The sequence below is a fragment of the Schistocerca piceifrons genome, chromosome 2 (genome assembly GCF_021461385.2).
Source record: "Schistocerca piceifrons isolate TAMUIC-IGC-003096 chromosome 2, iqSchPice1.1, whole genome shotgun sequence".
NCBI classification, from domain to species: domain Eukaryota; kingdom Metazoa; phylum Arthropoda; class Insecta; order Orthoptera; family Acrididae; genus Schistocerca; species Schistocerca piceifrons.
Genome location: NC_060139.1, coordinates 292,331,134 through 292,353,063, shown reverse-complemented (window position 1 = coordinate 292,353,063; position 21,930 = coordinate 292,331,134). Strand labels below are relative to the sequence as shown.

Genomic DNA, 21,930 nt, shown 5'->3' with positions numbered 1-21,930 from the left:
TGTTGCCAAGTGGACAAATGAATTTAAATTTGGTCAGGAGAGCTTAGATGATGATCTGCGCAGTGGTCAGCCAAGATGTGTCACTACTTCAGAAATCATTGCAAAAGTACACAAAATGGTCATGGAGGATCGCCGATTGAAAGTGCATTAAATTGTTCACGCTTGCCAGATGTCATCTGAAAGGGTATATCACATTTTAACTGAAGAATTAGAAATGAAAAAATTATCTGCAAGATGGGTGCTGCGGCTCTTGATGCTGGATCAAAAAAGCTTGAGAATGGACATATCGGAACAATGTTTGGCCTGTTTTAGGAGAAACAAACAAGATTTTTTGTGCCAGTTTGTGACCACAGATGAAACTTGGGTGCACTACTATACCCTAGAGACAAAACAACAGCAAAGCAGTGGAAACATGCTGATTCTCTGCCACCAAAGAAAGGAAAGACAATTCCTTCGGCAGGAAAGGTCATGACATCAGTGTTCTGGGATGCAAAGGGGATTCTGTTTGTAGATTATCTCCCCACTGGGCAAACAATTACTGGAGAATACTATGCCAACCTGCTGGACAAACTGCAACAAAAGATACGGGAAATAAGGCCAGGTTTAGCAGGGAATAAAGTCATCTTCGATCAAGACAATACGTACCCACACACATGTGCCATCGTCATGGCAAAATTACACAAACTAAGGTATGAGTTGTTGCCACATCTGCCTTATTCACCTGATATGGCTCCATCAGACTTCCACCTCTTCCCAAAACTGAAAATTTTTCTTGGTGGACAAAGATTCACTTCAAACGAAGAATTGATAGCCAGAGTTGACAACTATTTTGCAGGCCTGGAGGAAACTCATTTTCGAGATGGGATCATGGCACCGGAACATCACTGGAGCAACTGCATTAATCTACAAGGATACTACATTGAAAAATAAAAGAAGTTTCAGCGATGTAAGTAGTTTTTTTCTATTCCATTCTGAAAACTTTTCAAACCACCCTCGTAGCTCAGCTGCCTGGCTGCCATGGGCACTGAGAGCTGGCTGCCATGGGCACCGGAAGCAGCCATGAGCTAGCAGCCAACACACCACCACTGCCTTGCCTGTATCCATGTGTACCCACCCTATATGTCCCAGAGCATCACTCATGACCGAAACATATCATCCATGCACAAATATAATCTGTTATGTCACAAGGCTTACAAGTGACAAAATACTACATTCATCAGACCTTTGCCCAACACTAAACAGGATGAAACTTGATACAACATTTTTATGCTAATTGCTAATGGCAATAAAAAGTTCAGCTTCTTATTTGCAGAGCTTTTCAAGATAAATAAAATTATGTAAAACACAAAATTTACAGCTCCCATGAATAAGTAACTTCCGGACAAGTTCATAAGTATTGGCTAAAAGCAATGACGGTGTTTGATGATATACCTAGCTTTACAATGTCAAAACAAAACCATTTTCTGTAAAGCTCTTGTTGTTCTGTAATAATTTTAATTTTATTGGTGTTCTGATTTATGTTAATAATACCAATTTGATTTGTTTTATTGTTTGAGTGAATGAGGAAATAAGTGTGGCATGTACACGACAGGTGAATCTTTACAACAGTATGCAACCGAGAGAGCATGGGAACATGCATTTGCATTGTGTCTGAGCCACACCAGTATGCAACTGAGAGAGCATGGGAACATGCACTTGCATTGTGTCTGAGTCACATACATAGGGGAAATTATGAATTGCGAGTAGCCTGTCTACAGGAACTTCAGAATGGGATTGGTTCGAGGCAGCCACATTGGATTTGGCCAATCAGAAACAAGAAATTTTGCACACATTTAAACTGTGAACAGGATCAAAAGCTCAAATAACGAGGTGTCTGTGTACAGCACTGATAATGGTTGATTGTGTCATCAGTTAACTCTGAAAAAATGTATTAATCATAATAAATCATGAAATATAAGTGATTGAAAAATTCAGAAAGTATTTAAGAATGAAAATAAATGATGATTACGGAAACTCTGGGTTTTTTCTGTGTGCACTCTGACTTTATTTCAAAGAACTAAAATTCCACATTAATTTGCTGTGCAATTGTAATCGAGAACTTCATAACTTGAAAATACACATTCATAAAGTGCTTTACAGTTCTGGTTGAACATCACAATTAAACTGTAACTCAAACAGTTTTAGATAATGAGTACCGCTTTGTTGTTTTCCCACTTGTAGTACAACATATGCCCCTCACACTAAATGGCGATTCCCAAATGTAAAGCATTTCGTGTTCTGCAGTTTGCTAAGAATGAATCTGTAATTTTGGTTCAACATGTGTTTTGTTTAAAGTTTAATTCTGACCCCTATGTTGCAAAAACATCTGCCACATGTGAGGCACAGAAAAGAAGCTCCTGCTTCCATTTCTCTGGACTTGTTAACAGAGCTGTGGGAAGAATTGGATTTTAGGTTGGATGTACATCATGTCACTGAAGGTGCACACATTGAACATTTGTAAGAGAAAATACGTTAGTTTACCATCAATTTCATGTATGATCTGTTTTAGTTCAAACAAGACTGTTATGCTACTGGAACTGGGACATTATTTGATGGACTATGTGCGCATTCAAACCATGGAAAATCATTGTGTATTTTCATTATTTGGTTGGTTACTTAAGACTGACCATGCTGTAGGTGAGAAAGATGCATTGCAAACTGTGTATCAAATGGGCTAGATTACAGTTCATCACAGTAATAAGATCGACAACAATAACGTACTGTTAACAGGTGAACGAAAGGATAGCTCACTATTATGCATTTTTAAGCACTGGCTTAAGCCTGAATTAGTATTACATACAAAAATAAATAAATTCTTTCCTCTTCCTATTGTTGCAAAAATAATAGCAAACAGGATGGCATAGCCATTTACATTAGGGAAAATATAGATTTTACTAACCTATCTAACTTAACTGGAACAAGTGTCAAAAAGATCTACAAAATGCAGCTACAAAAATTTTTCACTTCAGCCTGGATATTGTTATGGTTTACTGATAACCATCTGGAAATTCTGAACTTATATTAAATAAACTGGAGTAATTGTTAAACAATATAAATAAAATAGATTAAGGTTTGATAATATGCGGTGACTTAAACATTGATTTTCTCACAAAATGTAAAAACAGAGAGACCCTTTTGAACCTTGCTACATCCTAGAATTTGAGGATGAAGTAAAAGTTGTTATCTGAGTAACAGATACTTGCAAAACAGTATACATGGCACTTCACTAAAAGTTCTCAGTGCAGGCTTTAGTAACAATCTTGCTGAAATATTAAGCTCGAAAATAAAAGGCTGAATTACTAACAACATATCTATAATAACCACATGTAGAAGCAATAGTCAAGATAACATAAGCAGCTTCAACAGCTTAATTAAAAATGGTGGACAGGTTTAAAAATTAATGACATAAAGCAAAAATTCAACACCCTCATTGATATAGTAACTCATTTCTTTCTAACTGCATTTCCACAAAGAATTGTTACCATGAGGGGGAATTCTAGAACAAACAGTTGGATCTCAAGGGGAAAAACAGTTTCATGCCAGATGAGGAGACTACTTCACAAAATATGTAACTTGCAACATTCTTCGCCCGAATTACATGTATAATATAAAAAAGACTCTAAAATAGAATAGTCCCATTGAACTCTAATGTGCATAATATTTATTTGTTTGGAATCACATAGTATAGGTTATTGTAAGATCAAGAGATAAGTTGTTTGCAGTATTCATTTATTGTGGACCAGTTCCTGTCATCCACCTGCTTCTATCCTCTTCCTTGCATCACACATCCCAACACACTCCCACAAACAGCATTACAGTGTCTTCTCTCTCCCATACCCTGCTAGCCTCCACCTCCACCCCTCACCCTGCCCCATGTCCCATCTGTATCCCCATTAACCACCCTAGTTTAGATCACTACTCATCCTATTGGGGCTACAGTGCCCAGAGATGACCAGTCATGTGTGCTCTGTACATGTATGAATATTTACATGTATATGTGTTTTTTCTTTATCTGATGAAGGGTTTGATCAGACAGCTAAACCAACAGTCTACTTTTAAAAGTGCCTGCCCACTGCTCAGTGTTTTTTCTAAGTGCTGAGTAGCAATCTATCTTAATTCACATTGTCATGAATATATGTCATGGCTTACAAAAAATATTGTTAACAAGCTTGCAGACCAGATAATTTATTAGGATAGGACTTTCCTGTTTAAAAAAAGGAGGGGGAGGCTAAAATGGCAATCGAATGACAAGTGCAAATTTTTAAAATCCCAACTTTACTATTCATTACTACGATCAACACTACATCAAAATGCAGCACTCCCATTTGAAACATACTTACTGCTTCCAGAAATCTATGAAGGAATTCGCTTCAACATGTCCTAATTTTTCACCTCCAGCAGCAATGAAAAGTGGAACTTTCCAGTACAGTGGGCAGTCACATGCCTAAAAACATAAGCATATATTATTTCATGCAAGATTCATACATATCCTCACACAGGGAATCAGGAAAATGAAATAAATGAACAACTCATGTTAAAACATTTAACCATATGTGACATACAAGTATTTTCTAATTTTGCAGTATATTCATCTCAATTAAATTTATACTGTAGTACCTTCAATTATTCCATCCATTTCTTTTCCAGTTTATCAAAAACTCTAAAGTGCAGCTTAAAGTTTTTCATTTCATTGTTAATGCCTAGTAAACAAAATATTTAACGTCACAATACATATACATGCTGAGCATAGGCCGTAAATGAACATCAGGCAGAAGGCCACTCATGACAGTGATTGTTTTACAATTACTTGTCAATATTGTTGATTTTTAGCTGAGAATGTGACTAAAAGCAACATCTTTTTTAATGAACGGCTACACAAAAATTTAAAATGAATAGATTCCTTTACTTACACAAAGCTGCAAGCATTTACTCTTTTGAATTTTTAATGATATTTAAGATCATTAAAATGATACCTAAATTGCAAGAGCAGAATGTCCAAAGCACACACTATTTCGGAGAAATACCACACTGCAAGTATCAGGTAATGCAACACAGTTTAACGATGCATATTGCTATTCATTCCCTCACTAAATTACTTGAAAAGGAAATTCCTTTATCGGTCTTTTCTCCACAAAATTTATTATTGGCATGTGTAAGTATGGTACATAGTATCTTCATCAGGAGCTTATTGACCTCTTGGCAGGATAAGTTGGATGGTGGGGTTGGCAGCTCAATGCCTCCTGAGTTGCCTGTGTTTTGTGCAGAAAGCAAAATATAACTGTTGATCGTAATGAAAGTTACTATAGTTGTACAGGTCAGATTGCTGGGCTAAAACATAATAGGCCTTAAGTGAATATAAACAATCGAAATTATGTTCTATAAAATTAAGCAAAATGCATCCATATCCTGTAAGTCTCCTCTCCTGATCATTTGGCAGAGAACAGTCCAGTCATCTGGTAAGCTAAGGATACAGTCTCAAATCTCCCTTACACAAAAGGAGAGGGCTGGACATTTTCTGCTGAAATATCAGCAGAGGAGTCTTACTGGATATGGCTCCATTTGCATAATTTTATGGATAAAGCATTATACTATGAAAACATGAAGAGTTACACCTGAAATGATGTTCCTCATATCTGTGTAAAGCTAAAACGGGCGTACAAGGGGAGGTAGGTGCACTGCTAACAACATAAAACATGTCACTGCAGAATAAAACTAAATGGAAACAAGATGTTTCACAAATGTAGCAGACAGGGATTCCAAAACAAATTCAACATTACATTGCTTTATGAAGAAGATCTGTGAGAACACTGGGGACAGGGTAGTGAAATCAAACAAAACTTCTGCAACCTAAACCTGGAAAGACTAAAGAATAAGTTATAGTTTATTATTAATGACATTTCATTTTGAAAATAGCATACAAATCATTTGCGACAGTTACGTCTCTCTATCATATGTTATGATTTACTGAAACATATCCACAGAGCTGGGATATGCAGAAAATGATAATAAATGAAGCAAAGAAATGATGCTACGTTTTTCATAACTGTGGAAGATGGCCTAGTTTTCAGCCTTTCTCTAAAATCATCTCCACTGACTGTTGGCATCCAATAAAATTTATTCCTTTTCTGATCTAGCCACTGGTTACGAAAGAAAGATGATGCTAATTGATCTCCTCCAGACTGCACTTCTGCCATACTTTAGTAATAATACAGTGATGTACAGCAACATGCTATACAAAATGGTACCTCCCCCCCCCCCCCCTGCCATCACCAATGAACCAAACATTGTTCCCTACACACTTCTCTCTCTCTCTCTCTCTCTCTCTCTCTCTCTCTCTCTCTCTCTCCTCCCCCCCCCCCCCCCCCCCTCTTTACAATGATTTAGAGAGTACACTTCTATCTGGATTACAAGACTACTATTCTCAATAGCATGAATGGAAATGAAGCATCTAACATACTCTGAAAACCACAAGGAACCACATCTTTTAAAACTAGTGGAAAGACACTCACCTTGGTGATAACTGCAAAATTTTCTTGGGATACCTGCTGCCCAGGAAACTGTTGAAATGCAGCAGATATTTTTTGAACTACAGCATCCAAATTTTGTTCACTGCTTGGCTTCCCTTTGGGGAAATAAAACCTGAACAAGAAACACATAGATAATTAGTCATTTTTATAAAGTAAAAATATGTTGACAACATTTTTCAATATTTATCTTAGGAGTTTTGAAAAACATTGATGCACCAAAGTTTGGAGAAATAAGTTGTTTGTTGCTGAGCTCATTCTGTCATTTGGGTCAATGTGATTTACAAATGACAATGCATGAAGAACATTAATGGATAAAATTTGGAGTAGGACACAGATGTGAATGAGAAGAATTTACAAATCACAGAATGTGACTGTTGTCTTTTATGACACTTCATTCTCCTCACTTACTGAAAATTAGAGACAATTTTTCCACAGTAGGATATCATGTCCCAGGTATGTCTGCCTACCCCTGAGTAGGTACCTAGTAGTAAAATACCATTTTCCAGACATGTCTGCTACATCAGAATATGTACCTGGTTGGAGAAACTAACTTCTTATCAGATTCATCTTGAGGTGAATTTCCTTTGTGGAATGCTCACTTCTTGTGTCTAAACTTGCTTTAATAATAAATATGTTTTGAAGCATTCTGCTTGGGAACAAAGCAAAGTGTGTTTTGCTCAAGGCATGATCTTTAATTCTTTTATTTCTTCACATACATAATGCATAGTTTATTTTGTTTAGTTATTAGACTCAAAATAGTGCTGATCACCACATCTTTCCATATAGTAACTATCGGACAATTATTAGCTGCAAAATTAAGCTGAAGAGTTTTATAACTCCTCTTGGATTGAATACAATTACGGGGAACAAAACTGTTCTGACTTGTTGTAAAGAGGTACATGCCCACCCTCCCCCCACCCCCTTAACAGTAGTATTTTCTGTATAATGTATAGTATAAGTAAATTACATAGTTTGTACAAAATATCCATTAGGAATGTCTAATCACTGTAGTACACAGAGTTTCAGTTGAGCATACAGTCTGCAGCACTGTCCCCAGAACTGATCATGGTCCTCTGGTTCTGGGTCAAGTGGAGGGACTGAACCAGAGACTTCGAACGTTCTGTGACCAGCTGGGCTGTGACTTCTTGGTCTTGCACTGTACAGTTGAGAATTGAAGGGTCCCCCCTAAATGGGTCAGGTGTGCACTACGCATCAGAGACTGCCAATCAGATAGCTGACTGTGTTGGGGTGCACGCAAGGGTTTTTCAGATTAGGTGACTCTCCATCCAATCAACATGACAATATCTGTAGGAAACCTAGAAGATCAGAGTAACATTGAAAGAAATATGTCTCACAGGTGAGAGTATTAAAATCCTAATGGTTAACTGCCAAAGCATCGCAACAAAGTACCGGAGTCTGAATCACTCCTGAAAAACACTGAAGTTCACATAATACTAGGTACAAGAAGCTGGTTGAAACCTGAAATCGATAGCAGTGAGATTTTGGGCAACAATTTAAGTGCATAGTGAAAGGATAGGCCGTAGGAAAAAATCTCAAATCAATCAAGATAGAAACTGAAGCTGCATCTGAGATTGTTTGGGCAAGACTCAGTATCAGAGGTGAGCATAAAATGACCAGACTCATCTCCTAATGTAACTGAAAACTTTAGAGAAAACCCCAGTTCACTTGTACCTAAGTTCCCCAATCATACTGTAATCATTGGTGGAAAGTTTAATCATCCAACAATTAATTGGGAAAATTAGCTTTGTTAGTGGTGGATGAGGTAAGATATTCTATAGAACATTACTAAATGCCTTCTCTGAAAACTACCAAGAATAGATAGTCTGGAACATCATTCATGATGGAAATATATTGGGTCAAATGACAACAAATAGACCTGACCTCTTTGAAGATGTCCACATCAAAAGCGGTATCAGTGATTATGACATGGTTGTGGCAGCAATGATTACCAAAGTACAAAGGATAACTAAAACAAGTAGAAAGATGTGTATATTAGTAATCTAGATTTTAAAAAATTAGTAGTGTCATATCTCAATGAGGAACTTGAAATTTTCAGCACAGGGCAGGAACATGTAGAGGAACTATGGCTCAAGATTAAAAGAATAATTGACCATGCACTGGATAGATATGTACCATATAGAACAGTTCATAATGGGAGGCACTGTAAAGAAACTTCTAAAGAAACAGATATCTCTGTAACAGGTGTAAAACAAAGCACATGGGTACAGACAGAGAGATGCTGAATGAAACACATTTGACTGTCAAGGGAGCAATGAGTGAACCTTCAATAACTACCACAGTAGAATACTATCAAATGATGTTTCTGGTCATATGTAAAGGCCATTAGTGGCACCAAAACTAGTGTAAAGTCCCCAGCGAACAAGATAGGAAATGAAACTGATGGTAGCAAAGCAAAAGCTGAAATGCTTAACTCCATTTTCAGATGTTATTATACAAACAAAACCCAAGAGAATTGCCCCAATTTAATCTTTGTACCACTGAAAAGACGAGTGAAATAAGTATTAGTATCAGTGGCATTGAGAAACAGCTGAAATCATTAAAACTGCCGAAATTGTTAACATTGAACAGAGCTCCAAGGCCTGATGGAATCCCTGCCAGATTCTAAACCAAATTTGTGGCTCAGTTAGCCCCTTTCCTAACTATAACCTATCACAGATCCCTCAAACACAAAATCATGCCCAGTTCTTGGAAAATGCACAGGTCATACCCGCCAACAAGATGGGTAGTAAAACTGATCCACAAAACTACCATGCAATATCATTGACCTCAATTTGTTGCAGAATCATAGAACATATACCAAGCTGAAACACAATGACATATCTCGAACAGAAAGATGTTCACCACGTCAACCAGTATGGGTTCTGAAAACATCGATTATGTGAAACCCAACTCACACTTTTCTCACATGACATACTGAAAGCTTTGGATCATGGCAGTCAGATAGATGCAGTATTTCTTGATTTCACAAAAGCATTTGACTCTGTACTACACCTACACTTATTGTCAAAAGTACAATCATACGGGGTAGCAGGGGAAATTTGTGTCTGGATTGAAGACTTTTTGGTAGGGAGGACACAGCATGTTACCTTGGATGGAGAGTCATCATCAGATGTAGAAGTAACTTCAGGTGTGCCCCAGGGAAGTGTGTGGGACCCTTGCTGTTTATGCTGTATATTTATCTCCCTGCAGATACTAATAGTAACCTCAGACTTCTCACATATGATGCAGTTATCTATGATGAAGTACTGTCTGAAAAAAGCTGCATAAACGTACACTCAGATCTTGATAAGGTTTCAAAGTGGTGCAAATACTGGCAAATTGTTTTAAATGTTCAAAAATGTACAACTGTGCACTTTATAAAATGAAAAATTCTGTATCTTGTTGTTGTGGTCTTCAGTCCAGAGACTGGTTTGATGCAGCTCTCCATGCTACTCTATCCTGTGCAAGCTTCTTCGTCTCCCAGTACCTACTGCAACCTACATCCTTCTAAATCTGCTCTGCTTAGTGTACTCATCTCTTGGTCTCCCTCTACGATTTTTACCCTCCACACTGCCCTCCAATACTAAATTGGTGATCCCATGATGCCTCAGAACATGTCCTACCAACCGATCCCTTCGTCTAGTCAAGGTGTGCCACAAATTTCTCTTCTCGCTAATTCTATTCAATAACTCCTCATTAGTTATGTGATCTACCCATCTAATCTTCAGCATTATTCTGTAGCACCACATTTTGAAAGCTTCTATTCTCTTCTTGTCCAAACTATTTATCATCCACGTTTCACTTCCATACATAGCAACACTCCATACAAATATTTTCAGAAACGACTTCCTGACACTTAAATCTATACTCGATGTTAACAAATTTCTCTTCTTCAGAAACATTTTCCTTGCCATTGCCAGTCTACATTTTATATCCTCTCTACTTTGACCATCATCAGTTATTTTATTCCCCAAATAGCAAAACTCATTTACTACTTTAAGCATCTCATTTCCTAATCTAATACCCTCAGCATCACCCGATTTAATTTGACTACATTCCATTATCCTTATTTTGCTTTTGTTGATCTTTATCTTATATCCTCCTTTCAAAACACTGTCCATTCCGTTCAGCTGCTCTTCCAGGTCCTTTACAATGTCATTGGCAAACCTCAAAGTTTTTATTTCTTCTCCATGGATTTTAGTTCCTACTCCAAATTTTTTCTTTTGTTTCCTTTACTGCTTGCTCAATATACAGATTGAATAACATTGGGGACAGGCTACAACCCTGTCTCACTCCCTTCCCAACCACTGCTTCCCTTTCATGCCCCTCAACCCTTATAACTGCCATCTGGGTTCTGTACAAATTGTAAATAGCCTTTTGCTCCCTGTATTTTACCCCTGCCACTTTCAGCATTTGAAACAGAGTATTCCAGTCAACAGTCAAAAGCTTTCTCTAAGTCTGCAAATGCTAGAAACCTAGAAACATAGGTTTGCCTCTCCTTAATCTATTTTCTAAGATAAGTTGTAGGGTCAGTATTGCCTCATGTGTCCCAACATTTCTACGGAATCCAAACTGATCTTCCCCAGGGTCGGCTTCTACTACTTTTTCCATTTGTCTGTAAAGAATTCGTGTTAGTATTTTGCAGCCATGGCTTATTAAACTGATAGTTCGGTAATTTTCTCATCTGTCAACACCTGCTTTTTTTGGGATTGTAATTATTATATTCTTCTTGAAGTCTGAGGGTATTTCGCCTGTCTCATACATCTTGCTCACCACATGGTAGAGTTTTGTCAGGGCTGGCTCTCCCAAGGCTATCAGTAGTTCTAATGGAATGTTGTCTACTCCCGGGGCCTTGTTTCAGTTTAGGTTTTTCAGTACTCTGTCAAACCCTTCACGCAGTATCATATCTCCCAATTCATCTTCATCTATATCCTCTTCCATTTCCATAATATTGTCCTAAAGTACATCACCCTTGTACAAACCCTCTATATACTCCTTCCACCTTTCGGCTTTCTCTTCTTTGCTTAGAACTGGGTTTCCATCTGAGCTCTTAATATTCATACAAGTGGTTCTCTTTTCTCCAAAAGTCTCTTTAACTTTCCTGTAGGCAGTATCTATCTTACCCCTAGTGAGATAAGCTTCTACATCCTTACATTTGCCCTCTAGCCATCCCAGCTTAGCCATTTTGCACTTCCTGTCGATCTCGTTATTTAGACATTTGTATTCGTTTTTGCCTACTTCATTTATTGCATTTTTATATTTTCTCTTTTCATCAATTAAATTCAATATATCTTCTGTTACCCAAGGATTTCTACTAGCCCTCTTCTTTTTACCTACTCGATCCTCTGCTGCCTTCACTATTTCATCCCTCAAAGCTACCCAATCTTCTTTTACTGTATTTCTTTCCACCATTCCTGTCAATCGTTCCCTAATGTTCTCCCTGAAACTCTCTACAACCTCTGGTTCTGTCACTTTATCCAGATCCCATATCCTTAAATTCCCACCTTTTTGCAGTTCCTTCAGTTTTAATCTACAGTTCATAACCAATAGATTGTGGTCAGAGTCCACATCTGCCCCTGGAAATGTCTTACAATTTAAAACCTGGTCCCTAAATCTCTGTTTTACCATTACATAATCTATCTGGAACCTTCGAGTATCTCCAAGCCTCTTCCATGTATACAACCTTCTTTTATGATTCTTGAACCAAGTGTTAGCTATGATTAAGTTACACTCTGTGCAAAATTCTACCAGGCGGCTTCCTCTTTCATTTCTTACCCCCATTCCATATTCACCTACTACGTTTTCTTCTCTTCCTTTTCCTACTATCGAATTCCAGTCACCCATGACTATTAAATTTTCGTCTCCATTCACTGTCTGAATAATTTCTTTTATCTCATCATACATTTCATCAATATCTTCATTATCTGTGGAGCTAGCTGGCATATAAACTTGTACTACTGCGGTAGGCGTGGGCTTTGTGTCTATCTTGGCCAAAACAATGCGTTCACTATGCTGTTTGTAGTAGCTTACCCGCACTCCTATTTTTTATTCATTATTAAACCTACTCCTGCATTACCCCTATTTGATTTTCTATTTATATCCCTGTATTCGCCTGATCAGAAGTCTTGTTCCTTCTACCACCGAACTTCACTAATTCCCACTACATCTAACTTTAATCTATCCATTTCCATCTTTAAATTTTCTAACCTACCTGCCTGATTAAGGGATCTGACATTCCACACTCTGATCCGTAGAACGCCCATATTCTTTCTCCTGATAACGATATACTCCTGAGTAGTCCCCACACGGAGATCCGGAATATTTTACCCAAGAGGACGCCATCATCATTTAACCATACAGTAAAGCTGCATGCCCTCGGGAAAAATTATGGCTGTAGTTTCCCCTTGCTTTCAGTTGTTCGCAGTACTAGCATAGAAAGGCCATTTTGGTTAGTGTTACAAGGCCAGATCAGTCAATCATCCAGACTGTTACCCCTGCAACTACTGAGCAGGCTGCTGCCCCTCTTCAGGAACCACACATCTGTCTGGCCTCTCAACAGATACCCTTCTGTTGTGGTTGCACCTACGGCACGGCTATCTGTACCGCTGAGCCACACAAGCCTCCCCACCAATGTCAAGGTTCATGGTTCTTTAGACCATAATATCAATGACTCACTGCTGGAATTGGTATACTCATACAAATACCTAGCTGTAACACTTTGTAGGGATATGAAATGAAATCTTCACATAGGATCAGTCGTGAGTGAAGTAGATGGTATATTCGATTGATTGGTAGAATACTGGGGAAGTGCAGTCAGTCTGCAAAAGAGATTGCTTACAAATCACTCATGTGACTGGTTCTAAAGTATTGCTCAAGTGTGTGGGACCCGACCAGTACCAAATAGGAATAACAGGGCATATTGAACATATACAGAGAATGGCAGTATGAACGGTCATAGATTTGTATGGGGCAGTATGAATGGTCACAGATTTGTTTGATCCATAGGAGAGTGCCACAAAGATGGTGAGGGAACTGAACTGATTCACTCTTTGAAAACAGATGTAAACCATCCCAAGAAAGTTTATTAACAAAGTTTTGAGAAATGACTTTAACTGATGACTCTAGGACTATACTACAACCCCCTATGTATCGCTCATATAGGGATTGTGAGGATAAGATTACAATAATTACAGCATGGACAGAGGCATTCACACAATCATTCTTCCTGTGCTCCATATGCGAATGGGTTGGGAAGAAATCCTAATAACTGGTACAATTTTATGTACCCTCCAAATGCACTTCACGGAGGTATACAGAGTACAGATACAGATGTAATAAATTCATAAATTTATCTTACAATTTTAGTTATTTATGAAGAAAAGTTGTTAAATATGAATTGAATTTCAGAAAAACAGGATTCTGTGTGATTTCTGAAATGACAGATTATCACAAAGTACGGCTCACAGTGTCATAATGGCATGTATTAAATATGAAGTAAATGTGATGACGACAAACCTAGACTTCAGGTTACTTTGTAGATCAGTCTATAACCTAACCAAGATTGCATACCCACATCCTTAATCATTAACAACCCTTGTTCCAACCTAACTTGGATCTTTAGCTGTACCACTAATTAGTTCTGAAAAACAATCCAGATTTTGGAAGGCTTGGGGTGTGGGGCAGTATCACACTTGAATCACAGTACAGTTTGTTAATTTTCTACATTCTCTGCAAAGTCACTACCCTAGGTAGTTTTAAAAACTCCATTCCATGGATAGTTGATAACAAACTCATGCAGAAACCACTTCAACACCTCAGAATTCATACACTTAAATTTAGTCCTCAATGTTATTTGTGCCCTCATTGCCCAAGACACAACGGATTGTAGGGGGGAAGGAGAGGGTTATTGTGAAGCAAAAATTTTTACAGAAAGTCATTCAACATTATAAAGTCAGGAATCTAAAATCTTCAGCAATTCAAAAATAAACTAAAAATATATATTATTAGACATTCCATTTATAAAGTACATTAGCTGAATATTATGACCTACACTTATAGATCCTTCTTTGGTTTTGCAGGAAACAATGTTCACAATAAATAACCCTCCATTACACAATATATAACTACTGTTGCACTGAAAGACCTAACTCACAACAAGGAACTTGTAGCAGACAAAATACCTTCAGAATGATTGATAACATGACAAAATTGTGTGACATGGTATGCAGGATATACAAGACAGGCAAAATATCCACAGACTTCAATAAGAAAGTAATGATTCTGACACTTATTTTAAAAGATAGACTGAAGAAAGACATCCTACATTTACAGCATTTGTAGTGTTAGAGAAAGCTTTTGACAATGTTGACTGGAACACATTCTTTGAAAGTTATGGGGACTAAAATACACAGAGTGGAAGGTTATTTACAACTCGTTCAGAAACCAGACTGCAGTTAAAAGAATCAACAGACATGAAAGGGAAGTACTAGTGGGAAGGGGGTAAGGGGGTGAGACACAGGCGTAGCCCCCCCCCCCCACATTATTCAGTTGGGAAGGGAGTGAGACAGAGTTGTAGCTGCTCCCCCCCCCCCCCCCCCCCCCCACACACACACACACACATACACACACATGCATTATTCAGTTGACTGAGCATGTAGCAAAAGCAAATAAAGGGAAATTCTGAGGGGAAGAAGAAGCAAAACTTTTAAGTTTGTTGTTGGCACTGTAATTTCGTTAGAGACAGCAAATGATTTGGAAGAGAAATTGAACAGAGTGGATAGTGAATAAAGGTTATCAAATGAGTATCAACAACAATAAAACTAACTTAACAGAATTTAGTCAAACCCAATCAGGTTATGCTAAGGGAATTTGGCTAAGAATGAAACACTGAAAGTAATAGGTGAGTTTCACTGTTTTGGAAGAAAAATATCTACATCTACATCTAAACATATAGTCCACAAAGCCACCATATGGAGCATTGCAGAGGGTACCCTGAACCACTACTAGTCATTTTCCTTCCTGTTGCACTTGCAAACAGAGTGTGGGAAAAACGACTATCTATATGCCTCCATATGAGCATTAATATCTCACATCTTATCCTGGTGGTCCTTCCGTGCAATTTATGTTGTCAGCAGTAGAATCATTCAGCAGTCAGCTTCAAATGCCGGTTCTCTATATTTTCTCAATAGTGTTGCTTGAAAAGAACACTGCCTTCCCTCCAAAGATTCCCATTTGAGTTTCCGAAGCATCTCTGTTACATGTTGTCCGAATACAATGGTAACAAATCTAGCAGCCTGCCTCTGAACTGCTTCGATGTCCTCCTTCAATCAAACCTGGTACAGATCCCAAACACTCAAGCAGGTTTCAAGAATACATCACACTGGTGTCCTAAATGTGGTCTCCTTTACAGATTAGCCACACTTTCCTAAAAGTCTCCCAATAGATCGAAGTTGACAATTCACCTTCCCTAATGCAGTCCTCACATGCTTGTTCCATTTCATATTGCTTTGCAATGTTATGCCCAAATATTTGAATATGTTACCGCGTTAAGAAGTACTCAACTAATGCTGTGTCTCAACATTACATGTTTGATCTTCCTACTCATCTTCATTGACTTACATTTTCCCTTATTTAGAGCTAGCTGCCATTCATCACACCAACCAGAAATGTTGTCCAAGTCATCTTGTGCTGACCTACAAACACTTAACTTTGACACCTTACCACACACCACAGCATCATCAGCAAACAACTGCAGATTGCTGCCCACTCCATCCACCAAATCATTATGTATACATAGAACAACAGCGGTACTATTGTACTTCCCTGAGGCTATCCTGACGACATGTTTGTCTCTGATGAACACTCGCCATCAAGCCAAACATAGTGGGTTCTATTACTTAAGAAGTCTCCGAGCCACTTGTGTATCTGTGAACTCATTCCATATGCTCGTACCATCGTGAACAGCCTACAGTGGGGCACTGTGTCAAATGCTTTCCAGAAATCTAGAAATATGTAGTCTGCTTGTTGCCCTTCGTCCATCATTCGCAGTATATCATGTGAGGAAAGGACAAGTTGAGTTTCAAATAAGTAATGCTTTCTAAAACCATGCTGATTCGTGTACAGTCTCAAGAAAGTTTATTATATTTGAACTGAGAATATGTTCAGGGATTCTGCAGCAAACCTAAGTTAGGGATATTGGTCTGTAATTTTGTGGATCCGTTCTTTGGCCCTTCTTACATACAAGAGTCACCTGAGCTTTTGTCCAGTCGCTTGGGACTTTGTACTGGATGAGAGATTCATGATAAATGCAAGCTAGGTAACGGGCCAATGCCTCTTTGTAAAACCGAATTGGAATTCCATCTGGCCCTGGTGACTTATTTGTTTTCATATCTTTCAGTTGTTTCTCTACACCAGGGATGTTTATTACTATGTCGTCCATACAGAGGTCTGTCTGCCAGTCAAACGATGGTAAGTTTATATGATTCTCCTGCATGAACAATTTCTTGAACATGAAATTTAAAATTTCTGCTTTTATTTTGCTGTTTTTAACAGCCACATTGCACAGGTCAACATGAAACTGAAAGGAAGCCTTAGATCCGCTTAACAATTTTACATAGAACCAGAATTATTTTGGGTTCTCTGCCAGCTCTTTTGCTAACAAATAACAGAGATAGTTGTTGTATCCTTTGCACAGAGATCTTTCCACAGATTTACGAATCTCTGCTAACCTTTGCTAGTCATCATTTGCGTGTTCTCTTTTGAACCGAGAGTGCAACAGCCTCTGTTTCCTCAGAATCTTTAAATTTCATTATTAAACCATGGTGGGTCTTTTCCATCCTTTATCCCCTTACCCATAACTTTCCAGACCACGAGTTACGATCTGCTTGAACTTTGCCTGTAATCCCTCTATGTCCATCTTACTGGAAGTAAGTGGTGTCGGTTCACTCTGTAAGTGAAATGCTAACAACTGCTTTACACCGCTATCTAGCAGATACACTTTCCTAGCCTTCTTGACTGATTTACTAAATTTCATAATCATAGTAGCTATAATGACATCATGTTCACTAACTTCCATTTCTATACTCACATTGTTGATAAGATCTGTCCTGTTTGTAGCTACAATGTCTAAGATATTTCCATTGTGTGTAGGCTGCCGAGCTAGCTACTCAAGACATTTTTTAGAAAACATCTTTAACAGTATTTCATACAACTGCCTGTATGTGATGTTTAAAGCTTTTCCAGCGTACTGATTGTTCCTGGAACAACTGTCTGTATGTATGCCCTACAATGAATCCTCAGACATCCCAGTCTATACTCGATTGGTTTAAGTTTCCTCCAACTAGTATTGCATGATCTGGGTATTTATGCACTACTGACTATAGACTTTCTTTGAATGACTCTAGACCTGTCACAGCAGAATAGGGTGGCCAGAAAACATCCAACAATTAACTTGGTTTCACCTACACCTGTGACACGCGACCAGGTAACTTCAATGTCACACCTCACTTCGAGCTCAATAGAGACAGTACTTTAATCAAATGCAATGAACACTCCTCCTCCTACGGCCTCTAATATGTCTTTCAAATATACATTCCATGACTTGCTAAATATTTCAGAGCTTTCCACTTGACAACTGACAATCGCAAAAACAGAAAGCATATAAAATGTAGCCTGCTAGAAAAAATGCTTCTGAGAAATGGACACTTGTTAACACTGAAAATAAATTTAAGTGTTGGAAAGTCTTTTCTGAAAGTATCTGTCTGGAGAGTAGCAATGTACGGAAGTGAAACATGGATGCTAAACCTTTCAGACAACAGGAGAAAAGTGGCTTTTGAAATGTGGTACAAAGGAAGAATGCTGAAGGTTAGATGTGTACGTCAGATAATTATTGAAGAAGTACTAATTCTCTGGTTGACAGGACACGTCCTGAAGCATAAAAGAATCATAAATTTGGTAATGGTCGTAAATGAGTGTGTGTGTGGCGGGGAGGGGGGGTGTTAAAAATTGTAGAGGAAGTGCACGACTTGGATAAAGCAAATAGGTTCAAATGGATGAAGGTAACAGCAGCTATGCAAAAGTGAAAAGGCATTCACAGACTGGTCTGCTATGAAAAGCTGTATGAAATCAGTTTTTGGACTGAAGACAACAATAGCAATAACAACTACTGCTGCTGTTTTCAACAAGTCAGTATATTCATATCACTGTGAAGTAAATTTTACAAATGGCAAAGCAAGTAAGAAATATAAATAGAAATTAAACAGTGTTGTTGATAATTATGAAAGACTAATTTGCTGTTGCAGAGAAGTAAACTTGTAGGAAGAACATTAGGAAGATGTTTACAACCAACATGTTTGTTAATGTTGACACACTGATTCATTTTATATCCCTGAAGATTCTCCTTCATAAGATGGGATCTAAGGAACATACCACATGAAGGTATCAGGTGGTTATAATTAAAGTGCAGCTATTTACAGAGGTCCATTGTAGACTATAATTATTGTATAGCACTGAAACTTGGTAGATATGCTAATGCATTAATGTAGAACCGATTTATACTGGAAAATGAATTAGTCCCAATTGTGGCCACCAAGTGTAAATCTGGTGCTGTACATTGTTTGTTCAACAGTATAACATCCACGCTGCCATTAGCCATGCCATAACGCGAGTAAACCATATGGCTATCAAGAAAAGAGACTGTGCACTGTTAAAGAAACTGTTTTATGTAAATGGCAGCAATTACAGAGCTGCACTGGCAGAAAATCACCAAACTGCAAGGTCTAAGAAGAGGCCCATTGTCAAGAAATGGTTTAAAGAAGATGATAATGGAATTCAAAATCACAACTGAGCTTGGTATGGCTAAAGTGGAAGTTACTGACAAGGTAGCTGTTGCTGTAATTCACCATGCAGCACATGCAAGTCCAAGTACCAATGCAGTGCTACGAGAACTGTCCATCATGTGGTCAACAGGACGGGAAGTCTTGTAGTCTATTTTACACTGGCACCAACAAAAGATCCAGACAGTGCAGCAACTGACACTTCATAAAATGCAGCAACATTCTGAATTTGGTTTCTAGCACAGATCAAAGTTGATGACATGTGGCGAGGCAATATTCTATGAAGTGATGAGGCACATTTTACACAACAGTGTGTGGTGCACACACAGAAATGCCAAATTTGGAGTACTGTTAAATCGTGTGTTGCACACAAAGAGCCATTGCACTCGCCACTTGTGACTATGTAGTGAAGATTCACAAGCACCTTTATTCCAGGTCCATTCTTCTTTGGAGAGAATGCACTCAGAGGGCCCTTCAGGTATACCGTGATGTCTGCACATTATCAAGACCATCTTGTACAGCACATGATTTCTGCTTTAGGAGAGCACAACTGCGCAGAAACCACTGTTTTCATGCAAAATGGGGTGACACCTCATGTCGCTTACCCCGTGAAAGATCTGCTTAATGCAATCTTCCTGAACGTGTTATCACCTAAGGTTTAACAAATGTGTGACCTGCAAGATCACCTAATCTGATTCCATGTGATTTTTAGTTCTGGGGATATCTAAAAGAATACACTTACCAGGGATACTTTTGGTCTCTATCTGATCTGAAGGCCAGTACACGTTACTCAGATTCTGCTGGAACTGCTGCGAGCAATTGTTATCATATCGTTTTATGGATGCAATATCTCATCAACATCACCAGTCTCATATTGAACAAATTGTGTGAGCGGCGGTTAATAATAAAATAGACATTATGCCTTTCTCACTTGTTTGACCTTTATCTGCCCACATCCTCTTCCTAGTCTATTATTGCGTATGGAAACATTTCTATACAATTTCCTTGCATTCATGACACCAGATCTACACCTGTTGGCCAAAATGGGAACAATTTTTTTCCAGCATAAATTGATTCTGCATTAACGCATTAGAATATCTATCTGGTTTTGCTGCTGTACGATAATTACTACCCACACTGGACGTCTGTGAGTAGCTGCACTTTAATTATAGCCAGCTGGTATCAATGATTGAATGAATGAATCGTCATCCATAACTAAATGCATTTCATCCATGTAATGCACATGCAATTATCTCTCCAAAAATCACATATGACATCTAGCATTACATTTTTATGAGTAATACCTCCCAGAGTTTGTGCATGGTTTCTTGCAAAATTTGCTGGAAGTATCATTTGTTTGTAATTTGTGGTTTTAATTTATTCTCCTCTGTTATTTAGGTTTTACTAACTTGCTCACTGTCAGTAATTCTATCAGAAATTTTCCAAGCATATGACAAATGACTTTACTGACACAGAGGAAAAAAAGTGTTGTAAGGAGGCAACAAGATGCCCTTGTGGAGTTGAAAGTAAAAGCTCTTGCCGACCGTACTTAAAACAACTAAAAATACCAACAGTTACATCTCCTTTATTCTAAGGTGCTTTACACACATAAAGGAGAAACATCAGAACCTTTAGTCAAAACTGGTCATTGTCCTAACTGTGTGACCCATAGCTAAGAAAGGCTATCTCAGTTTACAATTATTTAACATATGTGTGTGTGTGTGTGTGTGTGTGTGTGTGTGTGTGTGTGTGTGTGTGTGTGTGTGTGTGTTTTCAGAAGCCCCACTCGAGAACAGCTTGGACTCAGTGAAAAGGCATTTTACGCAACAGAAGAAATCAAAAGGTGCACAAAAATTGATCTTTAATGAAGTTTCAGTTATGCTGGACATGTATGAGTGTATATAATGTAGACCTATTTGTTATGAGCTGTATGGTAAACTAATACTAATGATTAAATACATATCTTATCACATCCATTGCACAGTGTGTACATGTATCTGGTATGCACATAAAATGATGATAATGACTGCATATGTGAAGTGAAGCATTTGTGAAATACATGGTAGAGACACATCCACATGCAGTGGGGTGTACAGTCCCCCCCCCCTCCTCCCCCCCCCCCCCCAAAAAAAAAAAGAAAAGTTTTGCTTTTACTAGAAACAGTGGAAAATTTCTAGCACCAAAATTCTTTCTTAATCTTATTCGCTCTGGATTATGACTGAACGTAAGTGAAAGGAGTTTCAGGTGTAAACACATTGATGAGGAATTAAAGTCACATTAGATAAAATTAGCTTTCCGATTTGGTCCCCTTCCCCCACCCACGATCCCTATGGGAATGATTCTTAGGGCTTCCAGTATATTCCTATATTCATTACTTAAAGCTGGTTCTTGAAGTTTTGTAAGTAGGCTCTCTCAGGACAGCTTGTGCCTATCTTGAAGCATGTGCCAGTCCAATTTTTGCAGCATGTCCATGACACTTTCCCACATGTCATACAAACTTATAACCATCC

At 38.2% G+C, this 21,930-nt stretch overlaps 1 protein-coding gene across 1 annotated transcript in view; it reads right to left on the bottom strand.

Moving 5' to 3' along the window:
• The window catches only part of LOC124775334, a gene marked incomplete at its 5' end in the record, with an annotated part of 310,733 nt that overhangs the window by 93,668 nt on the left and 195,135 nt on the right, over positions 1 to 21,930 (bottom strand). The window contains 2 exons of the mRNA XM_047250165.1: positions 4,380 to 4,483; positions 6,549 to 6,678. Of these exons, the coding sequence (XP_047106121.1) occupies positions 4,380 to 4,483; positions 6,549 to 6,678 (234 nt within the window). The remainder of the gene's footprint in view (positions 1 to 4,379; positions 4,484 to 6,548; positions 6,679 to 21,930) is intronic.